General features: G+C 50.5%; 3 protein-coding genes and 1 long non-coding RNA gene across 8 annotated transcripts; 3 read left to right on the top strand and 1 right to left on the bottom strand.

The window, feature by feature from the left end:
* The first annotated feature begins 1,951 nt into the window (after nucleotides 1-1,951).
* Nucleotides 1,952-5,089, top strand: SDR39U1 (short chain dehydrogenase/reductase family 39U member 1). Of its 2 annotated transcripts, XM_058738683.1 has the most exons (6): nucleotides 1,952-2,060; nucleotides 2,373-2,479; nucleotides 2,574-2,656; nucleotides 3,047-3,168; nucleotides 3,951-4,094; nucleotides 4,335-5,089. In XM_058738683.1, the coding sequence occupies exons 1-6, from the start codon at nucleotides 2,045-2,047 to the stop codon at nucleotides 4,745-4,747; spliced, it is 885 nt and encodes a 294-aa protein (XP_058594666.1). In that variant the 5' UTR covers nucleotides 1,952-2,044; the 3' UTR covers nucleotides 4,748-5,089. The 2 variants fall into 2 exon arrangements, with proteins under 2 accessions (XP_058594666.1, XP_058594667.1); XM_058738684.1 differs by lacking the exons at nucleotides 1,952-2,060; nucleotides 2,373-2,479; nucleotides 3,047-3,168.
* Nucleotides 5,090-6,306: 1,217 nt separating this feature from the next.
* Nucleotides 6,307-15,404, bottom strand: KHNYN (KH and NYN domain containing). Of its 4 annotated transcripts, none has more exons than XM_058738681.1 (8): nucleotides 15,332-15,404; nucleotides 14,337-14,557; nucleotides 12,361-13,472; nucleotides 12,103-12,233; nucleotides 11,921-12,017; nucleotides 8,498-8,605; nucleotides 8,187-8,288; nucleotides 6,307-7,634 (listed from the first exon to the last, which is right to left on the bottom strand). In XM_058738681.1, the coding sequence occupies exons 2-8, from the start codon at nucleotides 14,535-14,537 to the stop codon at nucleotides 7,382-7,384; spliced, it is 2,004 nt and encodes a 667-aa protein (XP_058594664.1). In that variant the 5' UTR covers nucleotides 14,538-14,557; nucleotides 15,332-15,404; the 3' UTR covers nucleotides 6,307-7,381. The 4 variants fall into 4 exon arrangements, with proteins under 4 accessions (XP_058594664.1, XP_058594663.1, XP_058594662.1 ...); XM_058738680.1 differs by having other exon boundaries at nucleotides 15,195-15,377; XM_058738679.1 differs by lacking the exon at nucleotides 15,332-15,404 and adding an exon at nucleotides 14,668-15,004.
* Nucleotides 15,405-15,535: 131 nt separating this feature from the next.
* CBLN3 (cerebellin 3 precursor) lies at nucleotides 15,536-19,151 on the top strand. The gene is made up of 3 exons (XM_058738685.1): nucleotides 15,536-16,615; nucleotides 16,923-17,042; nucleotides 17,396-19,151. Exons 1-3 carry the CDS (start codon nucleotides 16,316-16,318, stop codon nucleotides 17,591-17,593), a joined length of 618 nt encoding a protein of 205 aa, XP_058594668.1. The 5' UTR covers nucleotides 15,536-16,315; the 3' UTR covers nucleotides 17,594-19,151.
* Nucleotides 19,152-19,362: 211 nt separating this feature from the next.
* LOC131517021 (uncharacterized) lies at nucleotides 19,363-26,558 on the top strand. The gene is made up of 2 exons (XR_009264342.1): nucleotides 19,363-22,870; nucleotides 23,092-26,558. It is a non-coding gene; the product is annotated as an uncharacterized LOC131517021 (long non-coding RNA).
* Nucleotides 26,559-26,722: the final 164 nt, after the last annotated feature.

Below are 26,722 nucleotides of genomic sequence, written 5' to 3'. Positions count from 1 at the left end.
CTGTCACCCACACCCCTAGGTTACTCTGACAAACAACCACAAGGTACCCTCAGTTCCAAGACTTGTTTTTTGGTCTCTAAGGATTTCCTTTATTTTCTAGTTGCCTTAACAATGTATTTAAATGGAGATGTGTTACATTTTACCCAGCACATCCAGGAAACTTACAATGGGAGGTTTTGGCGGGGGGGGGGGGGGGGGGGGGGGGGGGGGGGGGGGGGGGTTGTTTTTTGTCTTTGCTTTTGTTTTCAGGAGTTGTATGTCACCATAGTGTTCTCCGCCCAGCTTTTTAAATCATTCAGTTTGCAATGTGTGGAACAGTTTGGAGAGGAGAAAGACGCAGAAGCAGGGAGACCTACTAGGAGCCTGCTGCAGAAATTGACACAAAAGAGCATAATAACTTAAAAGAGAGTGGTGGTGGCAGACAAACAGAAACAGATGGATGTGGGAGATACTTAGTAAATAAAATCAACAAGTTTTCAGACATCCAAGAAGTGTCTAGTGACAAGTTTTTGTAGAGTCAAAAGGTCAGAGGAGAAATTCAAGTTGCATAGGATGTTGGGAAGCCTCTGAAAAACTGGTTAACTGTATTTGTTACTGAACTCACACTTGTCAGTGCACCGGATGTTCAGTAAGCCAATGTCTGAGACACCAGTTTTGAAGCAAAGTTTTATTAGAAGAGCAGCCCAATGAGAAGGAAGAGGATCATTCACAAAGCTGCCTTGCTCTGTTGAGTGAAGGGACAGCTTATAAATGTTTGGGGAAGGAGGTGAATGCATGAGAGGTGGGTGAGGGGGTTCCTGAAATCCTGAAAGGAGGATATTTGGAGGTATGTTTCCGGAAAATGACGGGCGGAGCAGGGCTTGGTATATCAGGCACGTCAGATAATTTTGAAGACAAATGTTACCGTCTGGTCCTCATTAGTTTTTTACAATCAGTGGGTAAACAGGGAGTAGGGGCAAAAAGGGCAAAATTAATGATAAGCAGTACTAAAACATAAGTAGGCAACAAAACAGAAGGTGGGCCCAAGTTACTAATGCAACTAACACAGCTATAGTGCTGCTTACGCTTTCAAAGCAGGTTCAGGAACTAGGTGTCCAGCCTCAAATTCACCCACATACACTTGGGAGAAAGTGCAGACCGAAGAGAGTAAGGTCCTAGGTCCCAGCTTTGAGGAAATACCAACATTTTAAGACCTTCGAAGCAGAGCAAGCAACAGAAACTGAAAAGTTTGGAGGAACACCCAGAAGAGAGCTGTGGCTTTCACGAAGGCCGAGAGATGACTTTTTCCAAAGGGAGGGAGAAGTCGGCAAGTGTCCAGTGAAACTGAGGTCAAGAAAATAACTGGAAACTAGGCATTTGTTTTGGTGACACATTGGAAATTAGTGCTCTTGACGACAGAGTCCATAAACAATAAAGGCAAAAGACGGGAGTGAATTGGGGAGTAAAAATGGACACCACTCCTTGGAGAAGTTTGGCTATGCAGGTGAAGACAAAGGGCATTAGCATCCGAAGAAATAGGCTGGAGAAGGATTAAGAGGAGAGTAACCTAAAAAATTTCAAATGAAGATAGGAAGGAAGCAGAACAGGGAGAAGAAAGGATGAAGAGGCCAGGCTGAAAGAAATCCATAGTACGGATAAAGAAATTCTCTTGCGTTACTACCAATCCGCCAGGCTGAAAGGACATTCAAATCTCTACGGGCTTTCGGTCATGAGTGGGTGGGTGGGTGACTGTGTGCTCCCCACTCTAAAACCTTCCGTCCTCTGCCTTCGTACCTTCTTTCTCCGCCCACTGCGTCTAAGTCTACCACCTCCCACTCCGGCCGGTCCCAGCCACTCCTCGCGCTGAAATATACAGCCTTCTCTATGAACTCTTCCGGGTCGCCAAGCAGGACCACGCCCAGTATCAATCCTGCCCGCCCCCCTATTGGAGCGCGCTTCTCAAGAGACGCATGCGCACAAACGTCGCTCCCAGGATTGGGCGGTCGTTTCCAAGATGGGGAGCGCCCCCCTAAATCTTGCGTGGGCGCGTTAGGTCCTGGTCGCTATGCGGGTGCTTGTGGGTGAGGGAGGGCAGAAAGGGAGAATCGGGGGCGGGCTTATGGAAAGGTTGAAACAAAAGACTGGGAGGTGGGAGGCCGTTTTTGAGGGAGGGCAATGAATCGTGCACTGGTAGTCGTGCACCAGCCTTGGCTTCCTATCCCAGGAAGTCGAATCTCCCCCAGTCCCTGTGACCTGTGTCACTTTTGCATCGCGGGAGGGGGGAGGGGGGAGAAGAAGTCTGGAGTCAGATGGGATGGCACCAGAGGAGGGGGCCACATGCGGGGACGGAAGGTGAGGATAATTTCTGTAATTAGCTCGTAATTTCTGGTCAGGTGGCGGGACGGGCTTCATTGGGACAGCCCTAACCCAGCTGTTGAAAGCCAGGGGCCACGAAGTGACGTTGGTCTCCCGAAAGCCCGGGCCCGGTCGGATCACCTGGGTATGTCCATCCTCTGGAAGCTATGGGAGAAGGTCTGGTTTGGCGGCGCAGGGCAAGCCACCACCCGTACCCGCCTCATTGTTTTCTTCAACAGGATGAGCTTGCTACGTCGGGGCTGCAGCGCTGTGATGCGGCTGTCAACCTGGCAGGAGAGAACATCCTCAACCCTCTCCGAAGGTCAGCTAGGGCCCCGAAGCTGATGTCCTTCAGAGCAGAGGGAGGACGGGTGTGACCCTGATGAGGAGAACCTGTGAGCTGTGGCGAATAGAAATGTCAGATTGAGAACTAAACTCATATCCCAAACTACTCATCCCGCCCCACTCCTTCCTCCACCCCCACCTGCCCTTCTGCCTGCCTCAGCCATTGACTTTAGTCTTCACTCATAACTCAAGATACCCAAGATATATGCCTTTTTTTTTCCTACAGGAGAGATGGGCCATTCCTCTAAACCACAGTGCAGGGGTTTGCTAGAAGTGGGTATGGATGAGCCCCAGGGAAAGAGGAAGGGATATGCGTGTATGTATTTAGTGACTTATTTCCCTTTTTTTTTTTTTTTCCCTCCTGCAGATGGAATGAAACCTTCCAGAAGGAGGTTCTCAGGAGCCGCTTGGAGACCACCCAGATATTGGCTAAAGCCATCACCAAGGCCCCACAACCCCCCAAGGCCTGGGTCTTAGTCACTGGTGTAGGTATGTCCCAAATCATCAGCCCCTTATATTAGCCAGAAGAAGAGCGGTTGCACAGCGAGGGGTTAGCTCAGGCCCTTCTAGCTATACACACCCGAGTACTGATCTTTTCCAAGCACAACAACTTCCTAGGCCCTCAGTCCATGCATATTTCTCCTGACCTTTGCGTACTTTCTCTGAGAAACCGGGATTCTCAGAGGAAGAGGGGATAGTGGTACTGCTCTCAGTGCCAGAAAAAGCCTCATCTACTCCCAAGTCCCTTGCTTCTCACAGCACAGTTCTTTGGGAACAGAATTTGATTCTTGCATTTCACCATTGGGACCAAAGAACTGCAAACGGTTATAGAACATATATCTGCCACTAGTCTAAGTGTTTTACACATATTACAGCATTTAACCTTCACAAGCACCCTATGAGAGATAGGTATTATTGTTATTCCTGTTGTAAAGATGCAAACATTCTGCAGAGAGAGGTTATATAATTTGCCTGAACTCATAGGGTTAATAAATGGTGGGGCTAAGAATAAATCTCAGGCAGCCTGGCACCGAGTCTTTGCTCTTAAGCACTACACTCTAGCAGTCACTCAGCTTAGCTACAACTAAAGATAAGTTACTCTAGGGCAGGAACAGGTCAACTCGTGGAGTAGTTCAAAGGAAAACTAGGGCTCTGTCTTCCCATGGGAAGATCCCAAAGACCTAGGAGGGCAAGACCAAGGGAAACATCAGGTGCAAAGGGCCAGGCAGGACCAAGGACGTTGGGGCAAACCAGTGCTATTCCACCGGCAGCTTACTACCAGCCCAGCCCGACTGCAGAGTACGATGAGGACAGCCCAGGAGGGGATTTTGACTTTTTCTCCAACCTGGTAACCAAATGGGAAACTGCAGCCAGGCTTCCTGGAGAGTCTACACGCCAGGTGGTGGTGCGTTCCGGTGAGAACCAGGGGCCTGGGTATCAGACAGGTTTGGAATGTCTTCCTGGGCTCGGGGAGTGGCAGATTTGTGGCCAAGCTGTGGATGGGAGGACAGGAAGTCCCAGAGAGAGCCATACCTCTGAGCTACTACAGAGCTAAGCTGGCCTGGGAAAAGGGAGGAAGAGGAATCCAGGAGGAACTATGGAACTGCTGGAGGCTGAGGAGCCTCCTCCATGACCATATCTCTTGCCTGCCCTAGGGGTCGTGCTGGGTCGTGGGGGCGGTGCCATCAGTCAGATGCTGCTGCCCTTCCACCTGGGCCTGGGGGGCCCCATCGGCTCGGGCCACCAGTTCTTCCCCTGGATTCACATCAGAGACCTGGCAGGAATCCTGATCCATGCCCTTGAAGCAAGCCACGTGCAGGGGGTCCTGAATGGAGTGGCTCCAGCCCCCACTACTACAAATGCTGAGTTTGCCAAGGCTTTGGGCGCTGCCCTAGGCCGCCCAGCCTTCATCCCTCTCCCCAGCATGGTGGTGCAAGCTGTCTTTGGGCAAGAGCGTGCCATCATGCTGCTGGAGGGCCAGAAGGTGGTCCCACGGCGGACACTGGCCACAGGCTACCAGTATTCCTTCCCAGAGCTAGGGGCCGCCTTGAAGGAAGTCGTAGCCTAAGCAGGGAGGCCTCTGGCAGGGCTGGAGTCCTGTCCCTCAACAGAGGCTTCCTGGTTGGAGACTCAGGTAGTAGGCTCAGGTACTCCTCTGGGACCTGAAACCATCTAGTCCTTAGAGATTCCTCTCCCTGCCCTCCTCATGGTTCCTTTGCTCCACCTGATTTAACTGAGAGACTGTCCACTGTCTCAAGGTTGCAGTCTCAAGTTGGATCCTTAAACTCTTCAACTCCTTGGAAAAGAATTCCCAGATTGGTTTCCCTGTGTGTCCCATTACTGTCCCAGTTACCCTTCATGTTGTGTAGAGAATTCTCTGTGATTGAGGCAATAAAGATAAATTATCTCACAGGCTTCGTTCACCTCTTTGGCCTAGATTCTTCTGGAATTTATTTCTAAGGAAATGCCAGATGATTCTTTTCCCTATGTTGGGGTTTTGAAAGTTATACTGGGCATCTCTCTTCTTGGTCCCTCCCTTGCCAAGAGCCAGTAACAAATTTGGGGCATGAGGTTATTATAAAGGTAGAGACCAGAAAACGAGCGCAGTGATCATCCATTTCCAGTGGGTTCTGTGGTCACCCTGTGTACTTGTTCACACAGTGCTATTAGGGTGCCAGCAGAGGAAGAGACAAGGCTTCAGTCTAGAACAGCCTTCAGTCTGTCACTGAAGAGCAGTGAATTAATAAAGCAATCCCGCTGGCCCTAGTTCATGAAGCTGCAGTAGGACAAAGCCAACATCCCTACCTGTAAGAAGCTTGGGACTTGCCTCTCATCTGATTGGGCCGACTTCAAGCAACCAGAGTCCCTAGCACGAAAGGACAGTTGGGTCCCTCTGGCCTACTGTCCTGATTGTGTGCCACGCCTTGACCAGAAGTAGTTCCCCCTAGCCCCCAGTTTGGGGCCAGATTACCCAATCTCCTTTCTTCCCAGAGGACTAGGAGTTGTCTGTGAGTCAGTCACCCCACAACTAGCCTCTTTGCCACACACCTGCCCCTAGGTCAGGTCTATACAGGCTAGTGCTATAAAGCCCTAATGGGAGAAGAGCTGAAGACACTCTCCATCATCCAGCTCCCCAACACTAATTGCTGGAATGAAGAACGGAGATGGCAGTACTTAACTCGCTGTGTGCCACTCAGGCAGATGTCCACAGCCGTAAAAGAACCATGTCCAGGGACTCGCTGCAGAGCCAGGACAGCACAGAATCCAGGGGCACTTGTCCTACTTCTTTATCTGGTCTTGGACTCTTCAGGAAGTTGACGGGGTCTATATTGTTCCTGAAAGAATGACCCACCCAAAGGTAGATGTAACAGAAAAGCATATTTGGGGGCTGCAACCAATACTGTCCACAGATGAAATGTGCAACCTTGGAGTAGTCAATTTTCTGGCACAGGAGGACTTGAAGCAGGTAAAGGACAGGATGTAGGAATCAGGATGACAGTGGTCGATCTGGTGGCCAGTCAGGTGCCTTCTGACTTGGACCCTTTGGTTTTCATTTTCCAGATAATTGGTTCATCTCAATACCACCTCTATAAACCCTTCCATCCCCATACACATGCACACAGAGCAGAAGGGGGCCTCATTTTATGCAGTAAATGTGTTCTGTAGAGAAAATGCTGGGGTCAGATCACATTAACATTGTCATTGCAGACAGAGCATGGCTTCATCAGTTTGGCGAACGCTCAACACTTCAGCAAGTGCATCTCAACGGGGACTTTCTGACACATTTGTGAATCTGTAAACAAACACTTGAATGCAACAGGAGAGCTGCCATTTATAGGAACCCTGAGAGTATTTTGGTAATGCAAACAGCCACCCCTAATTAACTGTTTTATAAATGTGGATTTGGGGGAGTTGCCCAAAAGGGACGCAGCCATGATAGGGCACATTATACTGAGGACGCAGTGTTAAAATCTAGGGCACGGGCCCTGGGGACTGAGGATCCTCAGCTCTCTGAAAGTGAGGTTTTGGTTAGGAAGCCTGTGCAGCCACAGACAGACACACCTGAGACTTGATGCAAGTACCTTTCCTCCAAGGAGCTTTCCCCCACATTCTCATTTCTCTTCCCAGCTGGCATTTTTGCTCCTGATTTATACACAGAAGTAAAGGCCAAGCAGCTCAATCAAGGTCACAGACAGGCATAGCTGAGACCGGAAGCCAAGTCTCCCTCTGCCTTCACCAGCTCCCTGCTGCCCCACTGTGACCCAGACCCCATTAACACTAGCCTCCCCAGGGCCCAGCATCCCCCTTCCCAGCCAGGCCTAGGAAGCAACCTGTCCTCTGACCTGCCAAAGCCAGGGCAAGGAAAGGCTTAGCTTTCTTGCCACCTGCTCTTCGTTCCCCACCCCCATCTCCATCCCCAACTCAATTTGAAGGAGGAGCTAGCAGTCCCAATCTCCAGGACCTACTCTTCTCAGCAGCCCCCACTCCCTACAGAAACCCTGTGCTATGGCAAGGTTGAGAAGTTAAGGCTGAGCAGAACCTCCTGAGAGCTATTTGAGGTCCTGACTCCAGATGAGATTAAGTCGCACCAACTCAGAGTGAGTCTAGGTCAGGATCTGAGCAGCACAAGGACCCTCACAGAAAATGCTGAGCTGGGTGAGGCTGGAGCTGACGGTATAGCAGCCACTCGGACAGGTGAGACTCAGAAGTTGAGGCTCAGTAGGGCCTCCGAGAGCTGGTTGATGTCCCGGCAGTATGGCTCCCGCTGCAGGATGAAGTCCACCTTGTGATCCTGGCCCCAAAACACCTCCAGCAGCTGGCGCCGGAGCCGCTCTGTCTCCCGAGTCTTCCGAATGCCACCACCGCCTTTTTCCTCCTCTTCTCTCCCCTGCTGCTGATGACCGTGTTCTGTGAAGGCCATGGAAGGATGCTGAGCCTTAGAAGACCCCTGAGCCCTGGGAAGAAACAGAACAAGAAAAGCTGATGAGCATCACGGAGGGAAGTTAGAGCCCAGGGGGCATCCCAGTTAACTGCCTGGCCTATTCCTGCCTTGGAGGGAGGGGGGAGGTGGGGAATGGTCCTGAAGTTCCCCAATATGACCACTGAGTGGCAGTATCAACCCACTTCTGAAGGGGAGGACATTTCCTTTGGAGCCAGGAAGGTGAACCCTGCCACTGGTATGATCTAGTTTAAGTCTAATATATTGACTACTTACTTCATGGTTCGGCACAGATGTGCTAAATACAACTGGCTATAAGTAAAAGCAACCATGTTCCAAATAATCCACCAAACATGGATCAGGGGAAGCTTCCCTCCCAGCCTGGAGGGTCTATGTCAGGATTCCCTGAAAAGCAGTTAAATACGGCCAAGCCCACCGCAACCGGAACCACTGAAGAATTAAGCTGGCCCAGATTGAGGTCACACTTCCCCCCAAGTCTCCAGGTCCACAAAGCCCTTCAGACAGAGGGCCAGGGCTGGGGGCTGTCTAGGAGAAGCTGGGGCGTTACCTGACTGGCTTCTTCAGGAACTCATCCAGTGTGGGGCCGTTTCGCCCCAATGGATCATCAGGAACCATGAAGAGGTTTCCCACAAAGGTGAAGGGCAGTAGGCTGGATGGGGACAGAGAATGTATGGTCACAGAGGGACCCTTAAGAACCTCCCAGACAGCTGAGACCAGCAACACCAGAAAATTACTGGCCACCGTATCCTTCAAGGCAGTATCAAGCCCCTTCCCAGAGTCTTCACCCGATGGCAGAACAGAACTGGTTTAGAGAAAGGTCCGAGTATGCGCCCTGTTCTCAGGGGAGGGTTCCCTCACCGCTCCCTGATGATCGCCATCCACTTCTCAGACTCCTCCGCCAGGTCCCGGAACTGGTCATTGGAGACAATGACCCCGTCGGTCTCTTCAGCCAGCTTCACCATGAACCTGTCTCAAAAACCACGGCAGCCGTTCTGGGATACTCCAAGGCCCCAACCCCAGAGTATCATCGACTTCCATGACCCACTTCTGGGCATGGAGATCTGACCCCCCCCCCCCACCTCACCTTGACCCAGTCACTAAGTGACTGCCAGATTCAGGTGCCATAGTTAAGAGAGGAAACAGACAAATCCGCATGGTCTCCCAAGAGCATCCCCTCTATCCACCACAACCCTCCACCCAACACTTTGTGCCTCATTCATGAGAGACCGTGAGATCTGGCTCCAGCTCTGTCTCCTTCCATCCTCCCCCATCAGTCACAAATCCATCATGCTCTTCCTCTGAAGAGCCTTCCACTCTGCCCCCTTCCTTTCCAGTCCTACCATTACCCTTAGCTATTTGAACATTGCACCTGAGATACTGCATAGCCTCCTGATAAGGGGTGCCCTGACCCCAGCCATTTACCACCCTCAAGTCTCTCCTGCCCTCCCCTAAAAGAACACACATTTCCCCCAAACAAAACTCTTCCCTCCTTGCCATTTATCTACCGAATAAAGTCCACAGGGCTGGCAGCTACGGCCTTCTAGAACCCAGCTCAATCTACCTGTACAGCCGTATCTCTTCTGGTATTCTCTAATGTACTCTCAACTCTGACAAAATCAATGATCAGATAACACCCTGTTCTCCAAACATGCCCTGTGCTGTCTGACTGCCACCATGCTTCTCAGACCATTCCCTCCATCTGGAGGTGCTTCCCAAACCTCACTGGATGAACAGGATCATCAGGGAACTTTTAAAAAAGAGATGCCTGGGCCTCACTTTAGTAATTCTGATTCCACAAGATGAGATAGGACTCTTGAGGCAATGGGTGGGGGTCTTTTATAACAGGTTTAGAAACCAAAAAGCTGGGGCCCAGCCCAGCCCACATCCTCAATCAACAAAAAAACTTGCTAATCTCTCCCTTCCCATAAAATCCCCACCAGAAGGGGGCTCCCTTTCCTCCGAGATGCCATAGTGTTTGGTTTATGGTTTGTTTGGGATCTGAAATCAATAATCAGGCCTTCCCTAATTCCCAGCACCCCCACCTCCTTCTACAGGCCATGTGCCTACTGCTAGGGCAAGCAGTATTTGAAAGACAGTGTGGTGAACAGGGAACGAGTGATAAGCCTTAGGTGTAACATGACTGGTTCTGAGTTTCTGTCTGGGAAACGCATGAAGGAGACGACATATAAATGTACATGGTATCATATGATAATAGAAAAGGTATTTGGGGCGCCTGGGTGGCGCAGTCGGTTGAGCGTCCGACTTCAGCCAGGTCACGATCTCGCGGTCCGTGAGTTCGAGCCCCGCGTCAGGCTCTGGGCTGATGGCTTGGAGCCTGGAGCCTGTGTTTCCGATTCTGTGTCTCCCTCTCTCTCTGCCCCTCCCCCGTTCATGCTCTGTCTCTCTCTGTCCCAAAAATAAATAAAAAACATTAAAAAAAAAATTTAAAAAAAAAAAAAAAAAAAAAGAAAAGGTATTTGCAGGTTAAGGGTATTTTACTGTCATGTTACTTCTTCTGTTGCTCAGCAGTATTCATTCAGTAGGCCTATGCTATGCACCACTCTGCTACTCACTGTAACTAGACAAAATTCCAAATTCATATTGTGCTGTCCGCCTACCAGGACCTACATAACAGACACGTGCCTTTAACATTCATTACAACTGACTTGCTCTTCAGTTTCAATTCTGTGTCAGTGCTGGTGTGGAAAGGTTCCATGTCTTGGATAATCTGTGAAATCTAGACATAAAACAGAAGAGCACTGGGAGAAAGTGAACTGCCTTTTTGTAGAATACCATTTGTTCATTAGGGAGAAAAAAGTATTTGAAAAGACAAAATATATAATCACTGTGGCTTGGAAACTCATTTTTTTCTTTAAGACTAAAAATCCTAGGGAATAAAGAACTTGTAATTGCAAACAACAAATTGGCTTTTAAAATCTGCCCATTTCCCCCTCTATGTGTGTACCCTGGGGAGGGAATGTGCCCTGGATTTTTTATTTAAACAATTTGACAGCTTTAACTGCTCACTTTGCCTTTGCCATGTAGTATAGCCTTTGTTTGTTAAGAGTTAACCACCACTCTTGGGGCACCTGGGTGGTTCAGTCGGTTAAGCATCTGACTTCAGCTTAGGTCGTGATCTCACAGCTCATGAGTTCAAGCCCCACATCGGGCTCTGCACCGACAGCTCGGAGCCTGGCGCCTGCTTTGGATTCTGTGTCTCCCTCCCTCTGCACCTCCCCCACTCACACTCAGTCTCTGTCTCTCAAAAACAAAACATAAAAATTTTTTAAAAAGGTGACCACTCTGGGGGCGCCTGGGTGGCGCAGTCGGTTAAGCGTCCAACTTCAGCCAGGTCACGATCTCACGGTCCGTGAGTTCGAGCCCCGCGTCAGGCTCTGGGCTGATGGCTCAGAGCCTGGAGCCTGTTTCCGATTCTGTGTCTCCCTCTCTCTCTGTCCCTCCCCCGTTCATGCTCTGTCTCTCTCTGTCCCAAAAATAAATAAACGTTGAAAAAAAAAAATTAATAAAAATAAAAAAAAAAAAAAGGTGACCACTCTTACTCTATGTCTGCATTTCTGTGTGACAGACAAGAGACCTACTGCCATAGTTGAGGGGGTCCATGACAAGTCAAGGACTATCACTGTACACTTGCCTGGCACCTTGAGTGAGGCAAGCACATACCTTAGCTTCTTTTGATATTCACAAGGAGGGTGAACAGATAGAAGAGGACCCTGGGACAAAGAGGTTAACCCGTTAAGAGACTGGTCTGTAGTCAGAGTCAAGGAGTAGGTACAACTTGGGGCTCAAATTCAGATCTTCAACTTCTAAGTCCAGTGATGTTCCTATTGTAACACGTTTTGTATCATCTTAGTATGGCCGCGCTGTGTTTCTTCCTTTGCCTTTGTTATTTTGAACAGCTACACCGGTACTTCCAGGGGGTTTTCTCTACATGTTTGGAAATTTGGGCTGTAAGAAGTTATTTATGTCACCAGCTTTCCCAGCTTCCCATTAAACTAGTATGTTCTAGACAGTAAGGCACTATATAAATACAAGGCATCATTTAGTCTGATGAATCAAAAATGAATGAATGGGCAAACACAGTTGTCTACCTTCTGTCTCCTCTGGCCTGGATTCATCCAGGTACGCGGAGGAGTAACTGGCCATTTTCCCACTGCCCAGACTTAGAGACCGCACAAAGGGTCACGGGCTTCCATCCCCGCCTCGGCTGCCCCCACTGTGCTTCTTGAATCTCAATACTGGGGCCAGGAGAGAAGCAAGTACCTATCATCGTAGGAGGAGATCCTCTTGCCATCCATGACTCGGGAGGGAGTGAGAGAGAGCAGGCTGAGGGAGTATAGCTTTTGCAGGAAGTGGCCCTCTAGAGAAACAGAGGAGCACAATGGGGTTATCCTCAAGTTGAAACGGGGCCTCTCCCGGGTTACAAAACATCGTGCCCAACTCACCTCTGACCTTGGCATCCTTACTGAAGCGCCACTGAGGCACAAAGACAGTTATGTCACGGTGGCCCCGGTCCCAGAAGTACTGCACAGCAATGGCAATGCCCCGGCTGGAGAAGTAGTGTTGGAGGCCATGCCTGCAGTGGGAAGGGGTCAGCGCTCTAGGGCCCCAGAGACGGGGCCTCTCAGCATGTGTCCCCAAGGTCCATAAAACTGTTCATATCATCCCCCTCCCTGGGATCCTCAGGCCCACCCGGTACTCACACCATGGCCACATTGCTGCCATCAATGACAATGTGACGGAGGTCTGGCTGGCCAGGCACATTGGCAAGGCACAGGGTGAAAGGGTCCTGCAGGGCCTCCTGGAAACGCTGCGTGCCAGTCACCAAGTTGCCCCCGCGGGTACCTCGTTTCCACGGAGACCCACGGCCTCGAGCCACGACCTGCTGCTTGTCTCCCCTGTCTCCTCGGTCTCCGCAGTGCCACGGGGGTTCGGGTGCAGGTGGAGGGCTAGGCACCCTTGGAGGTGAGGCCTTCCCATTGTGTAACCGCTGGAGGAGGGAGGCTCCCCGGGGCTGAGCTGCCCTCGGATAGGGACCCTGGGCACCAGGAGGCTCACTCTGGACACAGAACCGTCCTCTGTCCTGAGGCACCCCCTCCTTCCCCAGGCCCTTTCCTGTCAGGGGCCCTACCTGCCCTGCCTCTCCTCCTCCTGGCTGTGATCTGAAGGCCCCTTCTTTCTCCCAGGCCTCTTGCCCAGGCAGCTCCTTCCACCCCAAATCCATCTCCCTGGGACCACCCTGCTTCCCTCCCTCCTTCTCCATAACATGTCTCTCTCCCCTTGACTCTTGCCACCTTGTAGGTCCAGTGTGCAGGGACTCCCTGCCTTCACTCGAGAGAGCTCTGACTCCCTGGTACTGAGCACCCAGTGGGCCCGGGCTCCCCCCCACCCAGGGGGGTATTGCATGGGGCCCCTGCCCTCTGGATGCCTCCTGCACCAGACTCAACAGTTCCTCCTGGACAGCCAGGGGCAGCTGTAGCAGGGCCTCTCTGTGGGCATCCCCATAGGGCTGCAGCAGGGCAGAGAAGTCTCTCAGCACTCCAGCACACTGAGAGACTCTGGGGGATCGCCCTGGCTGAAAGTCCCAGCTCAGCCGCTCCACCAGCTCCTCCACTCTGCTCTGAGCCATGACGAAGGCCTCAGTCAGGCCACTGACCATTAGCGAGCCGGGCAGCCCAGGCACCAGGTGGGCTGATGTGCTCCAGACCAGACAATCAAGGAAGAAGCCCTGGGCTCCCAGGAAGATGCAGTGCAGTTTGGGTGGGTAGTGGATTTCATTCTGCAACTCTGGGCTGCAGAGACCCTTCAGGAACTCCTGGGGGAGGAATGGGGATAGGGGATAGGAAAAAAGGAGACTTCTGGAATTCTACATGGCCCAGTAGCCTCTTCAGGCCCATTGCACACCACCACCACCCCATCCCTGAGTTCCAGGACTCCTGGGCAGAGCAATGGAGCCCCACAGAGCCTGACAAAGGTGAGGGTTAAAAAGGGATCAAGAATCTCACTTCTTTTCCCTTTTCAGCTGATAGGGCTACGGCTAATATTTCCACTTAGAACCTGACTCAACTTAAGATATTATTATAATAAACTGATCACAAGGCCATCTCTCTAAATATGTATTCGTGCTAAATATGTATGCGTGCGTATGCGTGTTGTAGATTTCCATCACAAGGACTGTCATTTGCTAACTTTTGCTGGACTCATGCTTTACCTCATTCACAATAAGTCCAATGAAGTGGATACTGCTATTATTCACATTTCATAGATAAGGAAAGGGAGACTCGGTCATGAGGCCACCCCATGAGGTTAAGTGGAGCTGTACTAGAACCTCTGACGGCAGGAAGCAATGGGGCCTGGCTTCCCATCCCCCAGTGAATTCCTTGGTGGGGCCTGCTTGCCCAACCGGATTATCTCTAGTCTTCAAAAACAGCACAACTGATTTGAGTGGAATCACCTGTCTCTAAGTCCTGGCAGAACCTGGCTCAACATAGCTCAAATGAAACCAAAACTCCAGATAAATACAGATTTGCAAAGTCCCTCAAAAGATGACAGTCACTGAGGTTGCCAGTAAGACAACCAAGGAGTGAGTGGAGCTCCTCCCCAGCGGCCCCTCCTCTGCTCTGCCTCCCTGTAGGGGAGGGAGACATTGTTCCCCAAAGGGTCAGAGAGGGGTGTTCACCTTGGCTCTGCTGGCGTTCTCCTTGGGGCCCTCCAGCTGCAGCCAGATGTGAGGGTTTTCAGGACAGTCCTTTGGGAGGACACTCATCCCCACGCTGAAGATGCGCTCCACGTAGGGTTGCTGCTCCCGCACCTTGTCCTCAGCCTCCGCAGACACGGCAAAGCGGTCAGGGGACGGGGAGCCAGCCCCCCAGGTGGGCATGGCTGCTTGGCCACCCAGCCCTGGAAGGAGGGAAGGCAGCTCAGAGCCTCCTTGTCCCCTTAACCCAAATCTTGGGTCTCCCACCCTACACCAGCTATCAACAGGTCGCGATACCGATCTAGTAAACAACCTGGGTCCATCCTGGGGGTAGGAAGAGAATGTCAGATTATCCGGAACCAGGTCTTCTCTCCGGAGAGGAAGTCATGGGCAAACAAGGCTGCCTACTGGGGATGGGCATCTGGCCTTTGGAAAAGGCTGACCACAGCCCTAAGCAGGAAGAGTGGGGGCTCCAGCTCGGTCTGGAGGCCAGAAGTGGATAGATGACAAAAGAGTCCCTCTCCTCAGGATCTCTGCAGTCTCCGCGTCCAAGACGGCCTCTTAAAGATGAATCCGCACCAGGGCTTGAACTGGGATGTCCTCTGGAGTCCCTGGTCTGCCATTTCCAAGGTTCTAGCCCCTCCCACCTCTCCCCCTCCCTCCGCCGTCCGCCGCTCTTCTAGGTAGCGCCAAGGCCCCACCCGGGGCCCAGGGGTCGAGCCGGGTCCCGCCCACAGCCGCCAGCTGCCACCGCCCCCGGCGCCCTTCCCCCGGCCGCGCTCAGCACAGGGGCCTCCGGCTCGGCTCCCGCCGCCGGGGCACGGGGCAGAGCGCGCCTACCCGCCTTGGCCGCCTGCTTCGGCCTCAGTACAGTGGGCGCCTCTCGGTGCCTGCAGGCCCCAGCTTCACCCGCGCCCCAGGCCCAGCGGAGAAGGGCTGGGAACCCAAAACTGGGCGGGCCTTCCCGAAGTCCTCACCCAACGGGGACCTGTCTTCGCCACATCTCGAACAGTTTTTTGAGTCACTTCCTGGCCCGGGGCGGAGTCAGCCAGGCCCCACCCGGCGCAGGGCGGGCTCCGGGCCCTAGCGCGCGCCTGCCGCCGGGACCCTCCCTGACCCGCCCCCGGCCCGCCTCCCGGCCCCGCCCACTCGCCCGGGGTTCGTTTGGGCTCAGCTTCCAAGCCTGCCTGATGGGTTCACCTCTCCCGGTAAATCTGGGTTCTCGCTCGTTTTGCGCAGTTGTTTCTCGGGAGAGAGGAACCACTCATTGAGAGCTGGAGGTGAAGAGGATCCCTTCGGATGAAGATGTGGAAGATCAAGGAGAGAAAGAGACTGGCCCACGGTCACAAGATACTGACACGGTTGGCCCAAGCACCTTCCACCACGATCGTAGGGGAAAGACAAGGTCACCCGCTTTCTTCTAATGGCGGAAAGGGGCCACTGAGAGGGCTGTTGACTAGTGAGGGATTTTAAGAGGAGAGGAATGAGGAAAAGGAGGGGCTGTACGAGCTGTCTGGCGCATAGATGCACGCTCACCGGCATACACCTACAGGCTCTCACACATTCTCACAGGCACATGTACACTTTAAACACCAAGTTCTCTATGGTCCCAGATCCAGCCTTCAGTGCTCTCCAGAGGGGCTGCCCTGGGTTCTGGCTGTAGCCCTTCTGTCTCTCTGCTTCATCCCTCCTCTCCCTCCTAGCGCCCAACTGCTGTCACTTCGTGCCCTGCCAAGGAGGAGGGAACTGCAGTGACAGCAGGAGAGAGAGGCAGGACAGAGTCGTGGGGGTACAGAGAGGTATGGAGAGGGAGATGCTGAGACCAGGTTAACAGTGAGACCCAGAGAGGGGGCTGAGGAGCAGGGTGAGGGGTGGTGAGAGCCCCGGGGGAAGCAGGAACTGAAAGGAGCGGCAAGAGGGGACCAGACAGGAAGACTTGTGGGTCACAGAACAACTCAGCCATGCCAGGAGCAAAGCGACACTGGCGACCAAGACTCCCATCCAGCCCCTGGCTGCCCTTGGCCCTGATACTTCTGACCCTAGGGAATGGGTGGGCCCAAGAGGGGGCAGAGCCTGTCCTCCTGGAGGGGGAATGCCTGGTGGTTTGTGAGCCTGGCCGAGCTGCTGCAGGGGGGCCTGGGGGAGCAGCCCTGGGAGAGGCCCCCCCAGGAAGAGTGGCATTTGCTGCAGTCCGAAGCCACCACCACGAGCCAGCAGGGGAGATCAGCAATGGCACCAGTGGGGCCATCTACTTTGACCAGGTAATCCCCCTACCCTTGTCCAGTGGACGTGTAATGACCTGAAATCAACTACTCAAACCCACTTGGCTCTTAAGGAAAATCCCCCTACTGTGACTAGGTGCTCCTCCGCTCCTCTGCCCTGCTGCCTGTCTCCCTTCCCTACACCCCTACCCACACTCCTCCTTGCCCATTCTCATCATTTCTTGTGAATCTGTGCATTCCTCCTGTTCTTATCTACCTGCCACCCCTTCTTTTCCTTACTCACTGCCCTGTCCCATAAGCCAGTAGTTTCCCTCAATCCCCACTCAGCAGAGTCTGCTTCCCACAGGTCCTGGTGAATGAGGGTGGTGGCTTTGACCGGGCCTCGGGCTCTTTTGTGGCCCCTGTTCGTGGTGTCTATAGCTTCCGGTTCCATGTGGTGAAGGTGTACAACCGCCAGACTGTCCAGGTGACCTGTGTACTGGGGCCCTGTCCTGGCTCAGGAGGGGAGGGAAGGGAGAGGGAATAAGTAGAGTCCTGCTAACTCCTAGGCAGTCCCTCCCTTGACGGTGTCCTTGGCTGGGGGGTGGGGGTGGTGCGGCTGGCAGGAGGAAGAGAGGAAAGGACCTGTCTAGCAGAGAGTGTGGAGGAGGTACTGAGTCCAACCCTGGCCATCCCTCAGCCCCCCAATGAGCGTGTGCTGAGCCCCAAGTTCCCAGGATTGCAGAGTATCCCTTGGGAGCTGGAGAAAAGAAGAAGCCCTCGGGCAAGTGGGGGATCTTGGGATAAAGGGAGAAGTGCTAACTGGGCTCATCTCACCAGGTGAGCCTGATGCTGAACACGTGGCCCGTCATCTCAGCCTTTGCCAACGACCCTGATGTGACCCGAGAGGCAGCCACCAGCTCTGTGTTACTGCCCCTGGACCCTGGGGACCGAGTGTCCCTGCGCCTGCGTCGGGGGAACCTACTAGGGGGCTGGAAATACTCAAGCTTCTCTGGCTTCCTCATTTTCCCACTCTAAGGGTTCAGGCCTTTCAAGGACTGGAATCTAACCCCTGCCTTCTGCCCTCTGCCCTCTGCCCTCTCCTACCCCAGAAGCAGCATCTTTGGAGTAGGAGAGAGGCTCCCTCTGGCTGCCTGTATTCCACCTTCTTGCATGGAACCCTGTGCCTAACACCCAAGGTGAAGAGTAGAGCTGTGGTGTCTGGGGACCTGGCCCCCCTCACCTACCCTCCCACCCCCATCCTCCCACTGCGTCTCTTTGTGCCTGCAAGGTATGGCAGGTGGCAAGGCCTGTGCTACTTTGCAGACTCTGCTCTTCCTGTTCCTCCACCCCCAGCCTTCTGCTCAGTGCTATTTGGGGACAGGTGGCATAGGTGAGCCTGACAGGCCCCCCCACAGGGACCCAGATGGACCAGCCTCAGTGTACCCTGCAGGCTCCTTCCTATGAGGTGTGCCAGCATCACGGATCTTGGCCAGCACAGTCAGAAGCCGAGCCAGCACAGTGTGGGCTAGGGCAGGAGGCTTAGCCACCAGCAGAAGTGTGGGGAGGACCACAGGACAGCCCAGAGCCTGTGGCTGGTGGGGCAGGAAGGCCATGTGCCCAGACTGAACATGGTACACACTTTTCATGTACACTGGGGCAGCCAGCAGACAGTGAATCTGGGCATCCATCTTTGCAAGGTCCCTGATGGACTCTGGCCCTCACCTCCCCACCTAAGACGTGGGGTGTGTGTGTGTGTTTGCTGCAGCCAAGAGTGGGTGTACTGAGCTTCCTTGGACAGCTGGAGGTAGGGGTAGACAGTCACACGTGGGCAAGTATTGATCTCCAAGCATGACACATGTCAGTGACGCGGCCACCTCCTAGAACCTTTGTGATCTGAACTTCAACGACTCCACATTCTGACCGCCACCGCCACCCTCCCAGCTCTCTCAGCTACCTTCACTGTACCTGTCCCAAACTAGTCCTAGCCTCTCTTCTTTCTCCTGATTTGTGCTGTTTTGTCCTCCTTCTTAAACTTCCTGTTGTCTTAGATGCTATGATTCATCCCCTCAGCCACTCTCCTGCCAGTGTTATAAAATCTCTATGTCTTACCGCACGCTGTCCCATTCTCCCAGCATGGATAAACCTATCAGTAAAGCAACTAGAGAATGACGGTCAATGAGAAACCGCAGGAGCCCTGAAGAGACAAGATGCCATTTACAATTTGGATCAGGGGTTACAGGATACAAGCAGGTATGTTTAGAGAAGAGAAATGTAAAATTGTATATTTGAGTCAAATAAAAAAGGAAATTAGTAATGCTTAAATTACATAGGAAACACCAACGCGGATTTGTGGTTTTCAAAAGAAGTAACTTTTTCAAAATTTGTCACTAAAGTAGCCTAGAAACAATATTAGAACAAATCTGATATGCATTCTGAGCACCTGGACCTTTGCCTCAAATATGATTCACCTTTAAAAGAACTTGGGGTGGGGCGCCTGGCTTGCTCAGTTGGTAGAATGTGTGACCCTTGATCTAGGGGTTGCAGTTTAGAGCCCCACATTGGGTGTAGAGATTACTTAAAAATAAAAGTCATAGGGGCGCCTGGGTGGCTCAGTCGGTTAAGCGCCGACTTCAGCTCAGGTCACGATCTCGCGGTCCATGAGTTCGAGCCCCGCACCGGGCTCTGTGCTGACAGCTCAGAGACTGGAGCCTGTTTCAGATTCTGTGTCTCCCTCTCTCTCTGCCCCTCCCCTGTTCATGCTCTGTCTCTCTCTGTCTCAAAAGTAAATGAACATTAAAAAACAATAAATTAAAAAAAATTAATTAATTAATTAATTAAATAAATAAAATAAAAAGAACAGAACTCCATCTCTTAAATAACTCTATGCCTGGAACATGTTGTTAATGACAAAAAGCAAGGATACTTTTTAAACTGTATCGGGTAGAGCCGAAAAGGCAAAGGAATCCATTTTCAAATTCTCCCACCCCTTGACATGCTGTGACAATTTGATCATCGAAAGGAAAATAATACAGTTAATTGGAACAAGGTGAATTTTTAAAATCCATGACTCTGTAATTATATTTAAAAGGGAAAAAGTCACTATAAAATGTGCAAAAAGATAGTTAATTTATCAAGTGAAGAAGAACAAATATAATCATATATTTAGCTAATTCTGATAAGTAGAAGAGTGTAAATATAGTGAGTATTTTATCTCTTCATAAGGTATACTTATTTTTCTTTATCTGTATAAGTAGGGAAGGGTGGACACATAGAGCTCTGAGTGATTCCAGAAAAAGTTGGAACTGTATCAAGAATGGAGGAGACTGATTGGCACCATCTGGTCATATATTACAACCAGGAAGAAAGGGAGCCCAACAGTGCGTTGCAAGATGATGAATTAGTCAAACGTCCAAAAGATAACTGCTCACAGCTCAAATTTGATCCTTCATTTCTTGGGAAAGGGAGCCTCTATACACCAAACTAATTACAATGAGATTGCAGTAACAGCAAACCCAAAATAATAATGGGTTAACCAACAAAGAAGATTATTTCTGTCTCACATAGAAGAATTCACAGATAAAGAGTAGGGCTGGATCACAGTCTTATGATGACTGCAGCCAAGTTTCCCTTCTTGCTGTTCTACCATCTTTAGCTGCCATATCATGGCCCAAGATGGCTCCTTGCACTCCAGCCATTACATTAGCCTTACAGCCCCCCAGGAAGCAGGAAGGAAGAAAGAGCACGCCACCTTCCTTTATAGAAGCTTTCTGAAAGTTGCCCCCAACATGCTGATTACATCTCATTGGCTAGAATTTAGTCACACCTGGCCACACCAGGCCAAGGAGAGAGGCTAGGAAATCGAGTCTTTATTCCAGACAGCCATGCTGAGCTAAACATCATGAGTTTTATAATGTGGAAAAAGAGGAGACTGGATATTGAGGAAAAACAACTAGATGTTTTTGAACGTGCAAATGGGCTACATAAATTCGTAAATAATGGCAGGGAAGTTATTGTGTTGGTTTTCTATTGCTATATAACAACTTCAGCAGCTTGACACAACACCTATTTATTATCTCACAGTTTTCTGTAGGTCAGAGTCCAGCAGAGCGTGACTGGATTCTCTACTTGGGGTTTCATAAGGGTGAAAGCAAGGGCTGCCTTCCCTGCTGAAGGGGAAGAATCCACTTTCAAGAGCATTTAGAATTCAGTTCCTTATGGCTGTAGGACTGAGATCCCTGGCACCCACCATCTTTAGGCCAGCAATGTCAGGCCAAGTCCTTCTCACACTTTGAATCTCTCTGACCTATCCTTCTGAGAGTCAGAAGTCTCTGACTTCAGTGGAGAAATTTCTCTGATTTTAAGTGCTCATGTGATTCGATTGGGCCTGCCCAGATAATCCAGGCTAATCTTCCTCTTTTGACCTTAATTACATGAGACATCTGGATGGCTCAGTCAGTTAAGCATCCGACTCTTGATTTCAGTTCAGGTCAAGATCGCATGGTCATGATCTCATGGTCCTGGGTTAGAGCCCTGTGCATCAAGCCCTGTGCCTCAGGCTCTGCGCTGAGCGCAGATTCTCTCTCTCTCTCTCTTTCTCTGCCCCTTCCCCACTCACTTGCTCACTCTCTCTCTAAAATTAAAAAAAATTTTTTTAATTTAGAAAAAGATTCTCTCTCTGCCCCTCTCCCTCATTTGCTCTCTCTCTCTCTCTCTCTCTAAGTATAAATAAATAAATAACCTTAATTACATATGAAAATGTCCCTTTTGCTATGAAACATAATTCAGAGGCTCCAGGGATCAGGGCATGGACATTTTTGGAACATCTGCAGGGAACATGGACATTTTTGAAATATCCTAGTCATTAAGTTTTAAGATGGCATCATCTAGGGGCGCCTGGGTGGCTCAGTCAGTTAAATGTCTGACTTCGGCCCGGGTCATGATCTCACAGTTTGTGGGTTCAAGCCCCACATCAGGCTCTGTGCTGACAGCTCAGAGACTGGAACCTGCATCAGCTTCTGTGACTCCCTCTCTCTCTGCCCCTCCCCTGCTCATGCTCTGTCTCTCTCTGTCTCTCAAAAATAAATAAATGTTGAAAAAAAAAAAAAAAAGATGGCATCATCTAAAGGAAAGGCATCCTGGGGCATCTGGGTGGTTCGATTGATTAAGCAGCCAACTTTTGGTTTCGGCTCAGGTCATGACTTGGAGATTTGTGAGTTCAAGCCCAGTGTTGGGCTCTGCACTGACATCACAGAGCCTGCTTGGGATTCTCTGTCTCCTGCCTCCCTCCCTCTCTGCCCCTCCTCTGCACTCTCTCTCTCTCTCTCTCTCTCTCTCAAAGATAAATAAACATCTAAAGAATGTATTGGGGCGCCTGAGTGGCTCAGTCGGTTAAGCGCACGACTTCAGCTCAGGTCATAATCTCGTGGTTTGTGAGTCCGAGCCTATGTCAGGCTCTGTGCTGACAGCTCAGAGCCTGCAGCCTGCTTCACATTCTGTGTCTCCCTCTCTCTCTGCTCCTTCCCCACTCGCACTCTGTCTCTCTCTCAAAATAAGTAAATGTTAAAAAAAGATTTTTTTAATGTATTATAAAATAAAATAATTTAATTTAATTTAAAAATAAAATAAAGGCATCCAGTTACAACACACAAATCACATGGAAAAAGCATGGGTTTAAGAAATTCCCATGGTATACAAGGTAAACACTGGCTCAGATTTTAGTCATTTTATTGAATTTAAAAAAAAATTTTTTTTAATGTTTATTTTTGAGAGAAAGAGAGACACAGAGTGAGAGTGGGGGAGGGTCAGAGAGAGAGAGGGAGACACAGAACCCGAAGTAGGCTCCAGGCTCTGAGCTGTCAGCACAGAGCCCCATGCAGGGCTCAAACTCATGAACCATGAGATCATGACCTGAGCCAAAGTTGGACGGACGCTCAACCGACTGAGCCACCCAGGCGCCCCAAATTTTAGTCATTTCAGAAGATTTTCCAGTTCCCAGGTCCCAGCCAATCATTCATTGATTAATCATATAAAACTTCATCTGCCCTGAGATAATGTTCTTTGGGATTATCTAAATTCAGAAATTGGTCTGAACTGAGATAGTGTCCATCTCTTGGGTCTACAAACCCATTTTTATAATATGTGTATACACATAGTATAGGTGTAATAAATTTCATGGTCCTTGTAAGATGTGTGTGGTTTACCAAAATCATCCTTTTAGAGAAATTAATATATTACTGGTGATCCTGTCAAAATATGTAGGAGGTTTTAAGTTTACAGGAAATGTTTAAATAATTTGATTTGTAAAATAGGTAGGTTTTGGGGCGCCTGGGTGGCTCAGTCGGTTAGGCGGCCGACTTCGGCTCAGGTCATGATCTCGCGGTCCGGGAGTTCGAGCCCCGCGTCGGGCTCTGTGCTGACAGCTCAGAGCCTGGAGCCTATTTCGGATTCTGTGTCTCCCTCTCTCTGACCCTCCCCGTTCATGCTCTGTCTCTCTCTGTCTCAAAAATAAATAAACGTTAAAAAAAAATAGGTAGGTTTTGATTTATTGGGTATACAAACCGTGTTTAAATGTTTAAACAATTTTGCTTAAGTAGGTTTATGAGGTAAATAGAATAAACGGTAAATAAACACCAATGGTGGTTAGTGTCCCTCTCCAGGTACAAAAAGCTCCTCAGACTTTAAGAATCCTAAGACTAGAATGCAGCTGTCCTGGGGCGCCTGGGTGACTCAGTCGGCTGAGCAAACGACTCCGGCTCAGGTCATGATCTCGCAGTCGTGAGTTCGAGCCCCGCATCAGGCTCTGTGCTGACAGCTCAGAGCCTGGAGCCTGCTTCGGATTCTGTGTCTCCCTCTCTGTCTGCCCCTCCCCGCTCATGCTCTCTCTCAGTGTCAAAAAGAAACATTAAAAAGAAAAAAAGAAAAAAAAAAGAATGCAGCTGTCCTGCCTCCCTGTGCCCACACCCTGGCAGCCAATCTCAGCAGAGAAAGTCCCACCACTGAAGGATGCACTGTGGATCTAAACCCATTGGTGTCCAGGGGCACCTGGGCGGCTCAGTCAGTTAAGTATCCAACTTCAACGCAGGTCATGATCTCACAACTCTTGGTTTTGAGCCCCTCGTCGGGTTCTGTGCTGACAGCTCAGAGCTTGGACCCTGCTTTGGGTTCTGCGTCTCCCTCTCTCTCTGCCCCTCCCTCGCTCACACTCTGTCTCTCTCTCTCTCTCAGAAATAAATAAACATTAAAAAAAATTTTTTTTTAAACCCATGGTGTCCAGTCACCCGTGTCCCCAATCCTCTGTGCAAATCTTTTGTGGTTTCCTCTGCAAGCTTTTTTCTTCATCCTCCCCAGCATCCAACTGAAGCTTTCTGTTCTTTCCTTAAATCTTTTACACCGCCAGGTCTGCCCCTGTCATCAGCAGCAAACGGGCTCACCCTCAACCTGACTGAAGAAGCAGAAACACCAGGTAGGAACCCTTCCCACCACCACATCCGGAAACTCACCATTCTCATCTCTGCTCCCTCCTGTCTGGTTCAGTAGAAGACGTGTCCCTCTTCTTGTCAAGGCAGCTACCTGCATCCACCAGTCACGGATCTCACTTCCTCCAAACATCCCCTTTCCTTAGTCTCACTTCTCTCTTAAGGTTCAACCTCTCCCTCTCTACTCCTTCCCTTTAGTAGTTAAATAGACTCAAGACTCTTGACTCTGAAAAAGAAAATGATAGGTGTGGAAATAGTTGTAGATACAGAGCTTTATATGTCCCCGGCTCTATGTTCATGTCATCTCTCCTCCTCTTTAGAGTCAAATATTTATGCTCGCCAGTTTCTCACCTCCTGAGTCAACTGTGGCCTCCACTGCCCCACCTAAACTGCTCTCAGCCTGGTCACTCCCAACTTTGGTGTCACTAAAGTCAACGCACATTTCCAGTCCTTCTGTTACTCAAGTCCTCCCTAACATTTGACCCTGTTGGCCACACCTTCCTACCAGAACTCTCTGTGCCAATTTCCCTGACTGTGCACCTTCTGGGCTTGCCCTCCACTCTCTGCCCAGGCTTCAGTTTCTTTTTCAGGCTCCTCTACCCCTCTGCTCAAGTCTTAAATGTTTTTCCTCAAGGTTCTGCCCTAGGATTCCTTCTGGCCTGATACATTCTCAAAAGCTTGAATTTCCATCCATGTGCTGACAGCTTCCACACTTGTTATCTCTATCCCTGATGCATACATTGGACGCCCCACCTTATACTCAACTATGGTCTTTCCTCCCTACATCTGTTCTCTCTCTGTGTGTCTCTGTTCTCCATAAATGAAACCTCCCTGTTTCCCCAACCCAATACTAGCCGTTGTCCTCAGTTCTTCCCTCTCCCTTGTACCCCATAGCCAATCACAACCAGGAGCCCTGTCTATTGTGTTCCACCCCCCTGACTCAAACTACCAGTCTCCTAGATAGAGTTCTCCAGAAGCTTTCTAACTGACCCCTTGGCCTCCAGTTTTGCCTCCCTCAGTCCATTCTCCACACTGGGGCTGCCATACTGATCTATGTAAGTGAACTTCCTTGCATAGCCCTTTAGGGGATCGGTGAGTCTCAGAATGAGACATTACCTAGTGTGGTTTTGAGATCCTTGGCAATCCAGCCGCTACAAGCTCCTGCTTCATGTTGACCATCTATAAGAATGTGGAAGCTTACAAAGTAGCACCAGGTACTAGATGAGGGAAAGTGACACAATCCTGTGTTGGGGGACCCGGAGCTGGTGTATTAAGTCAAGAATATGCAGTTTATGGGGCATCTGGGTGGCTCAGTCGGTTAAGCATCCGATTGAGGTTCAGGTCATGACCTCACACTTCATGAGTTCAAGCCCCATGTTGGGCTTTGTGCTGACAGCTCAGAGCCTGGAGCTTGCTTTGGATTCTGTGTCTCCCTCTTTCTCTGCCCCTTTCCTGCTCATACTCTATCCTTCTGTCTCTCAAAAATAAATAAACATTAAAAAAAAAAAAAAAGAATATGCGGCTCATGACCTGCTGAGGAGGTCATAATGAGGAGGCACAAGCCACTCACACAGGGCACTGTAGGCAGGTAGCCCGCTCTCCACCGAGCTCTCACCTCAGGAAAGTGAAAACCCCAGGGCCGTTTTCATTAAAGGTGCAGTTTCGGTACATGCACACAAAGGAAGTAGCGACACAAGATTTATTACAGATCCCAGAAACGGGGGTGGGGGTGCACACAATGAACCAAGGGAAGGGCAGGCATTTGTCCCCGGTCACGAGTGAATGAACAGGACGTAGAGAGCAGGGTAATGAGCACCTACTATTCATAAGGTGGTTGGCACAGAGGTCACTAAAATTTTGTGTGCTCAGCTCTCAAGTGGTTATTTTAAAAGGTGCCCCCAGGAAAAGCAAAGTGGGAATTTGGGGTGAGTATCCTAAGCTCTGGTCCTTGAAAACCATCCAGCCTCTGGGCATGAGCGGGGGTTGTCATACTGTGAAATACCCAGGCAGCAACTCAAAATCATTGTTTTCTCATCACACCTCAGAGAAAAGAAGGCCTGGCTTTCAAGTCAAAATTTATCAAGGCCAAGGGAATCGTTCTTGGACCCACCTAAGGTAAATCGGGACGGGTTTTAGTTTGTACAGCAGTCTGATCCAGACCAACCTGAAACGGAGAAATCTTAACCGACACAGTGTAACACGTTAAGGAAAGACCGGCCATAGATTGAAGGGGGGCAAGGCAGAGTAATCCTAGCAACGAAGTGAATATGCTCACAGGAGAAGCAGTGAGCATAGTGGTTAAGACGGTGGCACAGGAGCCTCTCACTTAGTGGCTGCACATGACCTTCCATGACTGAACCTCTCTGTCCCCCATCTTCTTCCTCTATAAAATGGAGAAAACAATTGTATCTACCCCACAGGGTTGGAAAACACTTAGAACAGTGCCTGGCACAAAGCAAGTACTCAATATGTGTAAGTTACTGTTACTGTTTGGACTAGTAAATAAATTAAAAAGGGTGCATGTCCCAAGGATTCTCTGGCAATCTTTAAAAAGCATGTAGGGGGTGGTGGGATGTCTGGGTGGCGCTGTTGGTTAAACATCTGACTCTTGAGCTCAGCTCGGGTCGTGATCTCAGTGTGTGACTTCGAGCCCCGCATCAGGGGCTGCACTGGCGCAGCCTCTCCTTCT

The sequence above is a fragment of the Neofelis nebulosa genome, chromosome 7, assembly GCF_028018385.1.
Source record: "Neofelis nebulosa isolate mNeoNeb1 chromosome 7, mNeoNeb1.pri, whole genome shotgun sequence".
Classification (NCBI taxonomy): domain Eukaryota; kingdom Metazoa; phylum Chordata; class Mammalia; order Carnivora; family Felidae; genus Neofelis; species Neofelis nebulosa.
This window is presented reverse-complemented; position numbering and strand designations above follow the sequence as displayed.

Coding starts and splice junctions, on each gene's coding strand:
- KHNYN (XM_058738679.1), bottom strand. Junction 12,234..12,360: donor GGCAGCAATGTGGCCATGGT/GTGAGTACCGGG, acceptor TTCCCACTGCAG/GCATGGCCTCCAACACTACT. Junction 8,606..11,920: donor ATCTCCTCCTACGATGATAG/GTACTTGCTTCT, acceptor TTTTTGAGACAG/GTTCATGGTGAAGCTGGCTG.
- SDR39U1 (XM_058738683.1), top strand. Junction 2,480..2,573: donor GGCCCGGTCGGATCACCTGG/GTATGTCCATCC, acceptor TTTCTTCAACAG/GATGAGCTTGCTACGTCGGG. Junction 2,657..3,046: donor ATCCTCAACCCTCTCCGAAG/GTCAGCTAGGGC, acceptor TCCCTCCTGCAG/ATGGAATGAAACCTTCCAGA.
- CBLN3 (XM_058738685.1), top strand. CDS start 16,316: ATGCCAGGAGCAAAGCGACACTGGCGACCAAGACTCCCATCCAGCCCC. Junction 16,616..16,922: donor GGGCCATCTACTTTGACCAG/GTAATCCCCCTA, acceptor TGCTTCCCACAG/GTCCTGGTGAATGAGGGTGG. Junction 17,043..17,395: donor ACAACCGCCAGACTGTCCAG/GTGACCTGTGTA, acceptor TCATCTCACCAG/GTGAGCCTGATGCTGAACAC.